The 13199-nt window shown below is 39.5% G+C and overlaps 1 protein-coding gene across 1 annotated transcript in view; it reads right to left on the reverse strand.

Moving 5' to 3' along the window:
• sppl3 (signal peptide peptidase 3) overlaps positions 1-13199 on the reverse strand; it is a 176390-nt gene that overhangs the window by 85637 nt on the left and 77554 nt on the right. The window contains exon 3 of the mRNA XM_072247987.1: positions 1718-1806. Coding sequence (XP_072104088.1) covers positions 1718-1806 — 89 coding nt within the window. The remainder of the gene's footprint in view (positions 1-1717; positions 1807-13199) is intronic.

A 13199-nucleotide genomic window follows, 5' to 3' on the forward strand; every position in this document is an offset into this window, starting at 1 on the left:
AGTCCATGAGCGGATACGTTAGCCCTTTTGTTGAAAAATACTGTAGAGAAAATAACCTTGTGATTGTCGATAATTGTGCTGCTCATCCACCTGGCATTACCGAGTATGGCGGTAACATTCGTGTTGCATTCTTACCGCCGAATACGACATTGTTGCTGCAGCCGTGCGACCAAGGCCTAATAGCCACAATTAAGGCTTACTATACGCAAAATGTGATGCGTTTTATTGTAGGTGCCATTGACAGAGAGGGCAACTCCAAAGCATCTTTGCGAGAGATCTGGAAAGACAACAATATAAAATTGGCAATTGCCAACATTGGAGATGCTCTCGATAGGCTAACAGTCTCGATGAGAAATGGCGTTTGGAGGAAACTACATCCCAAAGCAGTGAACGATTTTAAAGGCTTCGAACCATCAACAATAAATACGGCAATAGTAAGCTTGGCTAAGGAGGCTGGGTTTGTGGAAGTTGACGAAGATGATGTTCAAGAGGTTTTGGCATCCCATGACCAAGAACTGACAGATGAAGAGCTGATGCAATTGCAAGAGGAAAGGATAACAATCGAAACCGAACGCAGTAGCGAACGGACCGAAAGTGAAGTCGTCCAGGAACTGAACGTGAAGCAATTGCGTGAGATTTTCGCTGCGATTGGCAACACTGCAATAATTGCAGAAAAACATGACTTTAATTTTGAAAGGGTACGTAGGTTTAGGGCAGGTTTGCAGGATGTTTTGAGTGCTTACAAAGAACTGTATGATAGAAAAATGCGCAAGGCTAAGCAGTCAAGCATACTGCCTTTTTTCAAGCCTTCCACATCAGCCACAGCAGACGACAAACCTCAACCTTCGACATCGAGGCAGGCAGACATAGAAGAAGATGACCTGGCTGCCCTAATGGAAACAGACAACAATGAGATGACACCCCAGTCTCCTCTACCTCCCACCACCCCAACCTCCGACGACTCAGCCATCCCGATTCCCGTAAGTGAAACCACACTGTACATACATTATTTCTACTTTATATAGGCTGTGTATTTTTGTGTTATTTAGTATGATTTATTATTTGGTATGATTTGGCAGCCTCATAGCTTAAAGGTTACTGGAGAGAGTGTTTTCGCCGACAGCGCCTGTGCTGACAGTGCTTCTGCCGCGAGCGCATGCGTGAGATTTTTGCTGCGCTAGACAGTGCTTCAATGATTGCAGAAAAGTATTTCTACTTTATATAGCCTGTGTATTTTTGTGTTATTTAGTATGATTTATTATTTGGTATGATTTGGCAGCCTCATAGCTTAAAGGTTACTGGAGAGAGTGTTCCTGCTGAGAGCGCCTGCGCCAAAAGTGCTTGTGTGAGATTTTTGCTGCACTAGGCAGTGCTTCAATGATTGCAAAAAAGTGTTTCTACTTTATATAGGTTGTATATTTATCATATCATTCCTGCTTTTACTATATGCTACTGTTATTTTAGGTTTTCTGTGTTATTTGGCATGATTTTGTAGGTTATTTTTTGGGTCTGGAAACACTCAAAAAATTTTTCCCATATTAATAAATGGTAACTGCTTATTCACTTAACGACATTCCGGCTTACGAAGCGTTTCATAGGAATGCTCTACCTTCGGATAGCAGGGGAAACCTGTAACGTCAAAGACCGCCAATCATGGTGAATTTTCTTGACACTCTCCATAAATGAATGGGAAATAGACCAGCAACATTCTACTTACTATTGTTGGTATTGTTTGCATTGAAGTTGGCAGATGATGTACTTCCATCTTTCTCCTTATCCTGGTTCTCGAAGTCCATATTCAGAGACCTGTGTGAGAGGATGGAAGATGGAAGCTTTGTAAATATCACAGAGTTGCAGGCAGATGAAAACTATGATGTAAAAGCATAAAATCGTGTAACATTTGTATCGTAGAAAGAAAAGTAAATTTTCATCTTTCATTTTTCACTTTAGAAGTAATACCTTCTGAAAGGGGACTTTACTCCCATGACCAGGAGCTTCACAAGTTTGACGTGTGTTGTGATAAGGCTTCCTTTACTGAAACACAGTCCAAACTATTGTACTGACGCAGAATGTTACGATAATTTCTAACATGTATACACTGAGATCTTGCTACTGTCCTTGGAACTTCTGCTCTTTTCTCCCCTCTCCATTGGCACGATACAAAAGCTTGAAAGCACACATCACGACGTTCAATAAAAGCTTCTGTCCCACTATTATCAGACTCATGAATAGGCCTCTTGTACAATGAGATGGACTCTCGATGTTACAATCTACCTTATGATCCTGCACTTTATGGTTTACCTGCACTACACTCCTTCAGTGGCTTGTACCCGCGATTCTACATTGTTATTGCTTTACCTTACTCTAGCTCAGTGCACTGTGTAAACCGTATGCAAGACAACCTTTACGTTGTATCTTGGTATATGTGGCAATTATAAACCAATACCAGTTAAAATATTTTGCCAAATCCCTAAATACTCAAGAATCTAGATTCCAAGCATAGGGTAACTTTCATCAAATACTCCGAGTGTGGACTACACAAGGTCAGATCCTACTGGGCCAGGCTTTATGCTTGAGAGAGGACTTGTATCCCAAAGGAAAACTATGAAATTCTAGAATATATTCTGACTTTATACTGTAGATAATTGAAATTTGCCACTTGTTGTTTCCCATTCCTGTGTTCTGCAAAACACTTAAGAAAACTTAGATGTGGCACTGAAGCACAATCAACAGCCAAGGAATTGATAGGGTTCAAGGAAGAGGTTCAAGATAATGTAAATATAGGGTGCCACAGTAGCCTAGTGATTACACAATGCTATTCCTTCCTGGGGCATCAGAGTTTGGAGTTCAATTCCCATGCTGTCTGTAAGGAGTTTGTACGTTTTCCTCGTGACAGCGTAGGCTTCCATGGGTGCTCTGGTTTCCCTCCACAGTCCAAAGATGTACCAGTTGGTCGGTCAATTAGTCATTGTAAATTGTCCAGTGATTAGGCTAGGGCTAAATGGATGGGAGGCTGGATGGCATGCCTATTGGGCCAAAAGTACCTGTTCTGCACTCTATCTCTAAATAAATAGATAAAATTAATAATACACCCACAAGCCAGATCATTAAAGATAGCCTAAATATATTTTATGTAGAAGAAATTTATACAAATGCTAAAATAAATGCAATAATATAATTTACACACTGTTAAAACTATAACAAAGGAGAAAAAAGGAAACTTCAGGGTAAAATCAAAGACAACAGAGCAAGTGAAGAGGAGTAGGAGAACGGAAAACAGGAAAACGTGAAAGGATGCAAAATGGAAGAGAAAAACAGACGGAGAAACAGATCACTGAGTGTGTAAAATAATTGTTAAATATCTCATATGTCTGTCAGTTCTGAACTTCAATGAAAGGTCAAGTGCTAAAGGCAAAGAAAGGGATAGAGAGAAGGCAAGAGAATTCGAGAAACAAACTCATTTTGGAACAGGCTATCACATCATTAGATTGGACTTAAGTACCTCCCTACAAAGCAATTACTTTTAATGCAATACTTATAGGAAAGTGTAAGTTTACAGGACAGCAGGAGTTAGATCCAAGCCTGGTACTTATATTCCTGCAAGCCTATAGATCAGGGTCACGTAGGTTGTATCTTTATTCCAGCAGTGAAATTAACATGAGCTATCAAATTGCATGGTACTGTGAAGAATGTTTTCCTTATTTAAAAGAAAATGCAACCTAAATAATCCTTACTCTCTCAAAAGCTACACACTATCAAGCTCACTCAATATGGGCCAAAGATATCAGTATATTTAGAAAATAGATCCCTAATTAAGGAAATAAAGAACAAATAGAAACTTAAGGCCAGGATGATGCTATCAGAATTGCCATCACTTCCTCTGCTTTATTTACTTCAACAGCCTAAGTATCAGAAGCACCCAGCTCCAGTATGGTTGAGCAAAATTCAGCAGTGAGACCTAAAAAAAATTATTCCCAGTACACCTCCGATAATCCACTAACCAATTGTTTGGAAATCCTGGTGGTTTTGCAAATGCCTCATCACCTATGTCACCAGGGCCCCAGTTCCCATGCTCTGTTGAGACTTTCCTGGCTTTGGTTTCCATGTTCCCTTGAAACCTACTATGATCAGTGGTAAATTTATATTATTATTGCACCGCATAACCTCTAAAAAGAATTAAAAGAATGTTGGAATCTTAAGGGAATAACACCCAACACTAAAGAAGATATGATAGTCCAGCACCACTCAGCTTCAGAGGATGATTAACAGAGCTTGATTGTATTTATAGATAATAAGGAAATATAAGTGCAGCAAGGCAGAAAATAACTAGTTTGCATACCAAATGAAAATATATGAAAATGGCAGAGATATATGGTTTAATCAGGCTTGAACTGTTAAAAAATTACAATAACAGTAAAAGAAAATTTAGCTATATCTTTGCAAGTAGATATGCCAACCCGTAACATAAGAATATGTTTTAAATTGTTGTAACTTTCGTGAAGCAAATTTTTAACAGGCAACTAAAATAGAAATACAGAAATTTACAAACAGGCTAGAGCTTCCTGCAAAGCTTTTTCTGCTGTTTGTTGCTGAAACTGGCTTCAATTTTCAAGTCAATTTTGCATCATTCATCCTTTTACATGCGGGGATTGAAACTAAGATCTTCTCTGTCAGTACAAGCCTCTCATTTACTATTAATTAGTTTCCCTCAAGCCATTACAATTGGAAGCATGCTAACCTTTCACTAACTCCACAAGCATTAATGAATTCCTGTCCAGTTAAGAACATGACATATCCAAGAGGGTTTCTGCCACTAAGTATCATTGTTAACTACAAATTAGGACAAATAATGCTCAACTGCCACCAAAAATCAATCAGGGACAAACTACTAGGGTAACACACAAAATGCTGGAGGAACTCAGAGGGTCAGACAGCATCAGTATAGGGAACTGGACATAAGAAACAGTCCAGATGAAAGGACTTGACCTGAAATGTCAGCTATTTCCCCTCATAATTGCTGCCTTAAACACTGATGCTCCAGCATCTATAGTCTCTTGTATCTCCAGAAACTATGATAAACTGGAAAGTAATCCCTGAAACTTTGCACTTCCTTCCTTAAAACTTAATCCTGTTCCACTGCATACTAGTTATAGGTTATGCTGATGAGATTATGACGATCCATCTTGTACTTCATCTGTCTGAAGCCTTATGAGGTAGACTACCGCATCCTCTTCCATCAGACTGCACTTGAAGTATCGTTAACAGATTTGGCCCCTTATCTAAAAAAAGATGTGCTGGTGTTAAAGCTGAATCTGAATAAAACTCGGGAGACCAGCTTCTTATAGTTACAATGGTTTATTGTGCACCGTCCTGCAGGAGTTTGAGACCCAGTTGTCAGAGGGAAGGCATGTAAGTACTGCCACCAACCGACAAGTGGGCCCACTCTCTCTGGTTACAGTCATATATTTATACATAGTAAGCCCCATACATTACTGTTGCAAGATGTCATTTGAACTGGTACAGCCACCAAGTCTGTTGGTGCGAAACTTAGTTACAGATAAGAGAGTCTGCTAGATCAAGGCTTAATTACAGATGGATGTGCTGTCCAGTCCTTATCAGTTATTCCCTTTGCTAGGCCCTGACTTAATTACAGATGGATGTTCATTCCTGTCCTTGTCGGTGAGTCCTCCTCCCCACCTCAAACGAGGGTACAATGTACAATGTTATCAAACTCTCAATGTCTCTCAGCAAACCAAGGGAGAACGAGTATAAGCCGGTTTTAGTTAACTGCTGAAGACAGAATTTATTTCAGTTCAAAAATTCCTATTCAGTCCCAATTATTCTTTTAGCCAGAGGTTACACAAGTTCAAAATGATTTTTTTTATATCCCCAATTCCTCACTGGCATTGCAGAAAGTTCAGAGGAGATTCACGAGAATAATCCCATGAATGAAAGGATTAACGTATTAGGAGTATTTGACAGCTTTGAGCTTGTAGTCAACAGAGCTTTGCGATTGAGTTATCGAGTTTTTGAATCTGTTACTGATTGTTATGTCGTCTATTTGATTTTTGTTGTTCCCACTTGGGCTTCTCCATGTCCATTTCCTTCTTGGATGTTGTTTAAACCAAGTGTTACATAGAAACATAGAAAATAGGTGCAGGAGTAGGCCATTCGGCCCTTCGAGCCTGCACCGCCATTTATTATGATCATGGCTGATCATCCAACTCAGAACCCTGCACCAGCCTTCCCTCCATACCCCCTGATCCCCGTAGCCACAAGGGCCATATCTAACTCCCTCTTAAATATAGCCAATGTACTAGCCTCAACTGCTTCCTGTGGCAGAGAATTCCACAGATTCACCACTCTCTGAGTGAAGAAGTTTTTCCTAATCTCGGTCCTAAAAGGCTTCCTCTTTATCCTCAAACTGTGACCCCTTGTTCTGGACTTCCCCAACATCAGGAACAATCTTCCTGCATCTAGCCTGTCCAATCCCTTTAGGATTTTATACGTTGGTGATTATCTGATTGATTGTTTTACACCATGATATAAGCTTTTCTCCTCTTTCATTTCTTTCTCCCATTCCCTGGTCTCCCACAATATGGTCTTCCCTTTCCTCACCAACTTTTGCATTGAAGTCGCCCATGACTAAGATGGCTTCTTGTGATTTGCATTCTTCTAGTGCTTTGTCCAAGGAGTGGTATAGATTATTATAAATTACTATGATTGCACATTACACATTTAGATGGAGACGTAACATAAAGATTTTTACTCCTCATATATGTGAAGTATGTAAGAAATAAAGTCAATTCAATTCAAAACTGTGACCATTCACTTAATCTATTCTCCCTCCTCCCCCTCACTTGATTTAATTTTATACACCTCGATAAGGTTATCCCTCAGCTTCCTATGCTCCAGAGAAAATGGACCCAGGCTATCAAATCTTTCTTTACTACTCAAGCCCTCCAGTCCCAGTAACATTCTTGCAAATCTTTTCTGCACCCTTTTCTGCTTTTGACATCTTTTCTCTGGCTAGGGTGACCTGAGCTGCATGCAATACTCCAAGTGTAATCTCAGAACATAACTGAATTGGCATTATAGTGGGATAATTAACCCAAACCTGACCTGATTGCATGAGTGTGGAGTTTGCATGTTTTCACTATGACTTTGTGGGTTTTCTTCAGGTGCTCAATAAGTTACAAGTAAGATGTCCAAAGATGGGTGGGTTGGTAGGTTAACTGGCTACACCAAATTGCCCCTACCGTACAGATGAGTGTCAGGAGACATTGATGGGAAGGTGAAGAAAATAAAGTCATATTAGTAGAGATGGGTACTTGATGGTTGACACAGACTTGTGGGCTAGAGGGCCTGTTCCCGTGCTGTTTGATTCTATGACATTAGATCATTCAGTTGAAAGACTGGCTTCATCTCTTTGTCCACTGATACGGTTTGTCCTGAGGCATAAAAACACACGGTTTTTATGCTTGCTTTTAATGTTTGCAGCAAGAAGAATACACTCAAAGGTTAAGTTGGACTCCAAGGAAAATCAGCAAGGATTGCTTGAGGGCTTAAAGGCCTTCAAAAGACACACAGGTTCTGAACAATGGATGCAATATTTTTCTCTTTAGTAACTTTGAAGCTTCTTAAGAAAACCGACGCATTAGTGTCACCTCAATTTCATGTAAAATAATGGAATTAATCACTGGTGATAACTGAAACCTCTTTTTACTGGGTGTCTCTGGAAATAAAGCCAGTACCCCTCACCAACAGCCACTGGACTCCACAGTAAGAAAATCACCTTTCTCAGGCCCCGTACGTCTAGGGGTATACAACTTTGGTCCTGCCAAATCCGTGAGGTTAGGACGTCTCGCCCACTCAAACTCCAGTTTGTGCGAATGCTGTGTGATTTACTTACAACCTGGCAATCGCTGGTCAGCATGAAATAATAGGTCGTACAGTGCACACAATTATAAAGTACACTTATGAACATTAACTTAACTAAAGAGTTATCAAAGAAAGGAAAGAACAAAAAGGGTCCATCATAATTAAATAGTCAAATGTGCATATGTTGGAGCTCAAACCTTCCAAAAGCCATATTCACCGATCCTCAGTAGACCTCCACACCTTGGGCTCCATCAAACCACGCGTCCCCAATGGAATGAATCCTATGCCTGGTTCTTTCCTAATCTTCAACCAAACAAAGCCCTCGACCTAAACTGGCGTCAGTCCCAAAACCCACTCCCCCAGCCTTCTCCAGAATGTTCTCCCAGTTCCACTCTCCTGATTGGATAACACAGATTCCTAAGCATCCCTTATCTTAACTGATAATCCAAACGCTGCCAGCAAACACACAACTTCTACAGAAAGCCTATTACATGAAATACTCTACAACATTAGCAGTAAAAACTTTACCAGGGTGCTACACAACTTACTAAACAATAGTCAATAGTCAGTGGGTCATGCCTTGACCACATTAACTACTTGAAATAATATCCCATGCATAACAAGATTTTTTAAAAAGCTTTAACAAATTTGCTCACCAAGAAAGACAGATACTGCAGCACATTGAACTGTTTCTGCTGAATGATAAAATCACAGACCATATTGAAATACCCCAAGACAAATAGGTGATGCTGCAGGTTCTCTGTCCAAAAAAAAATTACTAATGCTGGCTTTGCATTGATTTGAATTACCCATTGTTTCTTATTTTGGCCACGTAACTGTTGATCACATAATCAGGTTTGCAAATGGAGCACGCTCCACAATAAAAATTAAAGTTTCATTTTTAGAGAAAAATATAGCCATTCTTTATTAATAATGCAGCACCTTACATGATTACCCCCCTATCTTCAGTACGTTTAGCTCAAAAGAGTGCTGAAGGCAACACTTCCTCAGTTGATGTCTTCTTGATAATCCACAAAACTATTTATTTCACTTCTTTTGCGTCTGTTTTATGTCTCGAATGCATTTCTAAAACTGTTGGACCCTGTGATTTGCAGTTTGGAGATCATTTGGGTGATTTAGCGCTTTGTTGTCACTGAAAGGATTCTGGGAAGCAGTGAGCGCAAGCCTTGAGGCAAGGAAGCTACAGGACGCAGTGCAAGCTGATGTTCAACTCCATTTCGTTGATTAAAGCTTCCACTGTTTGCCGATTAAAGTGAAGAGGGAGATTGAAACATTGAGGTGAATGAGAAGGATGAGCGTTGACGACCTGCCTTCTGATCGTTGGAGGGAGGATCGCTTTGCAACCCCCACCCCAGGCAATAACCTCAACCTTCAAATGGTCCAATTGCTCAGGTGAACAGACACCCCTTCCAATTCAATATCACAAGACTAATGCCTTTCGGTTTAGAATGCTAATTATGTTTAGTATCACTGATAGGTGTCATGAGATTTGTTGTTTTGTTGCAGCAGTACATTAAAAATACAATAAATTACAATAAAAAAGTAGTGCAAAAGGGGAAGACTGAAGTGGTGCTCCTGAGTTCATGGATATTCAGAAATCTGATGGCAAAGGGGAAGAATCTGTTCCTAAAATGCTGAGCGTGTGCCTTGTCCCTGATGGTAGTAACGAGATAAGGGCACATCCCAGACTCTGAGGGTCCTTAACGATAGTTGCCACTTTCTTCAGACACTGCTTTTTGAAGGTGTCCTCAGAGGTGGGGAAGTTTGTAGCCATGATGAGTCTACAATGCTCTGCAACACTCACAACACGCTGGAGGAATTGTGAGTGTTGCTTTGATCCCAGCATCTGCAGATTATTTTGTGTTTACAACGCTCTGCAGCCTCCTTTGATCTTGTGCATTGGAGCCTCCATACCAGGTGGTGATGCAACCAGTCAGGATGCTCTCCACCGTACATCTATAGGAAGCTGCTGGAAACTTTGGCAACAAACTCCTAATGAACTAGAGCCACTAATATGCCTTCAAGACTGCAGCAATCTCAGATCCTCTGAGATACTGACACTCAGGAACTTAAATCTGCCATACTGAGGGGATGATAAGATGGGATGCTAAACTGTAAACAATAAACAGCAGCCTGGGATGTAGATATTGCTGTTGTCCAGGTGCTCCAAGGCAGAGTGGAGGACCAGTGAGATTTTTGTGGCGGTAGGCAAAATGCAGTGGGTCCAGGTCTTTGCTCAGGCAGAGTTCATTCTAGCCATGACCAACTTTTCAAAGCACTTCATTACAGTAGATCTGAGTTCTAGCGGGCAATAGTCATTAAAGATAGCAGATAGTCATCACTTTCTGGAGTGACCTTGACTTATATCCTAAGCCTGGTCAGAAATTCTATTCCCTAGACACCACTATTTCCCTCTCCTTGGAAACCATTTGAATCCGAACCGTATTATTCCTGATGAAGGCTTTCCGTCTGAAATGTCAATTGCATTCCTTTCCATAGATGCTGACTGACCTGCTGAGTTCCTCCAGCATTTTGTCTGTGCTACTCTGGATAACTCAGAGCCTTGGCATTATACTGAAGCCAAAGTTAATTTTGGTCTCTGTAACTGTGCCATTTCCAAAGGAAGCCTTTACTACCCCCTTCACTTCTGTCCAATTCCAGTCTTGCTTCACTTTGCTGTCAAAGCCCTCACTCACTACATGCCCAGACCTAGGTATTTTAACACACTTTTCATTTTAAAATCTTTTTTATTAATTATTATTAAAGATCAACAAAAAAATACATTAAGGTAATCAAGTCAACATGTCAATATGTACAAAGAATTAAATTACCAAATAACTGATTAACAAAGCAATAAAGTGTTAAGAATATATTTTGAAAGAAAAAAGGAAAAAAAGAACCCTTACTAACTAAAACAGAAAAACCCCTAACTAAAACAAAAACGAAAAAAAAAAAACCATTGGGAGCACAACCCCGGAGCTATACGCCATACAAGCTTCCATAAAAGAAAACATCAATCCGCCAACTCAAATCCATTTAAACAAAAATCAGAAAGAAACCATCTTAATTAACTCAAATCAGATGATAGTAGCGGGCAAATGAACCCCACCTTTTCTCAAAATCAAATTGAGGATCAAAAGTTCAACTTCTGATTTTCTCCAAACTAAGACATAGCATCACCTGAGAGAACCACTGTATCAAAGTGGCAGCAGAAGCATCTTTCCATTTCAATAAAATAGCCCTTCTGGCCAATAATGTAACAAATGCAATTACATGTTGGTCTGATATAGAAATACCATGAATATATTGAGGGATTATGCCAAACAAAACTGTCAATTTATTAGGTTGTAAATTAATTTTTAAAATTTTTAGGAATTGTAGAGAAAATAGATTTCCAAAAATGTTTCAATACAGAACACGACCAAAACATATGGGTCAATATAGCTGTCTCAGTTTTACATCTATCACACTATCAACGTTAGGAAACATTTTAGACAATCTCTCCTTTGTCAAATAGTAACAATGTACAATTTTAAATTGAATTAAAGAGTGACACTGGCACAGACGGAAGAGTTAACCAATGTCAAAATTCCCAAACACGAGGAATTCTGCAGATGCTGGAAATTCAAGCAACATACTTCAAAGTTGCTGGTGAACGCAGCAGGCCAGGCAGCATCTCTAGGAAGAGGTACAGTCGACATTTTGGGTCGAGAACCTTCGTCCGGACTAACTGAAAGAAGAGCTAGTAAGAGATTTGAAAGTGGAAGGGGGAGGGGGAGGGGGAGATTCAAAATGATAAGGAGAAGACAGGAGGGGGAGGGATGGAGCCGAGCTGGACAGGTGATTGGCAAAGGGATATGAGAGGATCATGGGACAGGAGGCCCAGGGAGAAGGAAAAGGGGGAGGGGGGGGAACCCAGGGGATGGGCAAGGGGTATAGTCAGAGGGACAGAGGGAGAAAAAGGAGAGAGAGAGAGAAAGAATGTGTGTATATAAATAAATAACAGAATGGGGTACGAGGGGGAGGTGGGGCATTAGCGTAAGTTAGAGAAGTCAGTGTTCATGCCATCAGGTTGGCGGCTACCCATAGCCACAGATGAAGATCAAGATGAAGCCACACTCAGGTTGGAGGAACAACACCTTATATTCCATCTGGGTATTTTTAAAATAATATCTAACAGGTCAGAATCCTGTATTTATGGAAAATTACTTAAATATTCTTGTAAGAAATGTCTGACCTGAAGATATTGCAGGAAATGTGAATTTGAGAGAGAGTATTTAGTTACTAATTTCTCAAAAGACTTCAATCGGCCACCTTGGAACAGATCCACGAAGGAATAAACTCCTTTATTTCTCCAAAGAAGAAAGGTAGGATCACTTAATGAAGGTTTAAATAAATAATTTCGATAAATTAAACTAAGAGGTTTAAATTTTTTGAGATTAAAAAAAACTACGAAACTGGTACCAAATTCATAATGACTGCTTAATCATAGGATATAAATTTAGATTAGCAATTTTGGTCAGTTGTACAGGTAAAGAAGCTCCTAATAATGAGGTTAAGTGAAACTCTTTCACAGCTTTCAATTCCAAATCAGCCCAAGGTGGTCGTTCATTTTTATCAGCCCAATATAACCAAGAACATACACAATGTATATTAACAGTTCAATAATACATTCTTAAATTAGGCAGGGCAAGACCTCCACCCTTTTTTAATTTTTGTAAATGATATTTTCCAATTCTTGGTCTTTTATTATTCCAAACAAAAGATGAAATAATAGATTCAACCTGATCAAAAAACCTCTTAGTTTAAAAAAAAGGGATATTTTGAAATACATATAAAAATTTTGGTAAAATCATCATTTTAACTGCATGAATTCGGCCGGCTTAAGAAAGTGTAAGTGGATTCCATCAAATGGATAACAAAATCTATGTTGTACCTGGTATGCAATAGATGTCCCACATTAAGAACCAACACCTGGGTATCTCCCACTCCATAAAACTACAGTGGATATAAGTCTTCATCGATTATTCTTTTAGATCAACCTGTATTCTCACAGTGGCTTATCTTTTCTTTGTTTAGCTTCTAGCTATTATAAACTTGAAATATTCACAGCTTTGAGATTCAGTACCTCTGTCACTAAAATATAATCATGTATCATGAGGGGAAAGGGGAATAAAATCCTTCAGACATAATTTAAAGAAAATAAAAGTTCAGCGTATGCTTTTCTAAACAAAAATTCACTTGGTCTAATAAGCTATTCTATAATAAGTTTCTTCCTTTTTTCCCAAACATGAATT

The sequence above is a fragment of the Mobula birostris genome, chromosome 31 (assembly GCF_030028105.1).
Source record: "Mobula birostris isolate sMobBir1 chromosome 31, sMobBir1.hap1, whole genome shotgun sequence".
NCBI classification, from domain to species: domain Eukaryota; kingdom Metazoa; phylum Chordata; class Chondrichthyes; order Myliobatiformes; family Myliobatidae; genus Mobula; species Mobula birostris.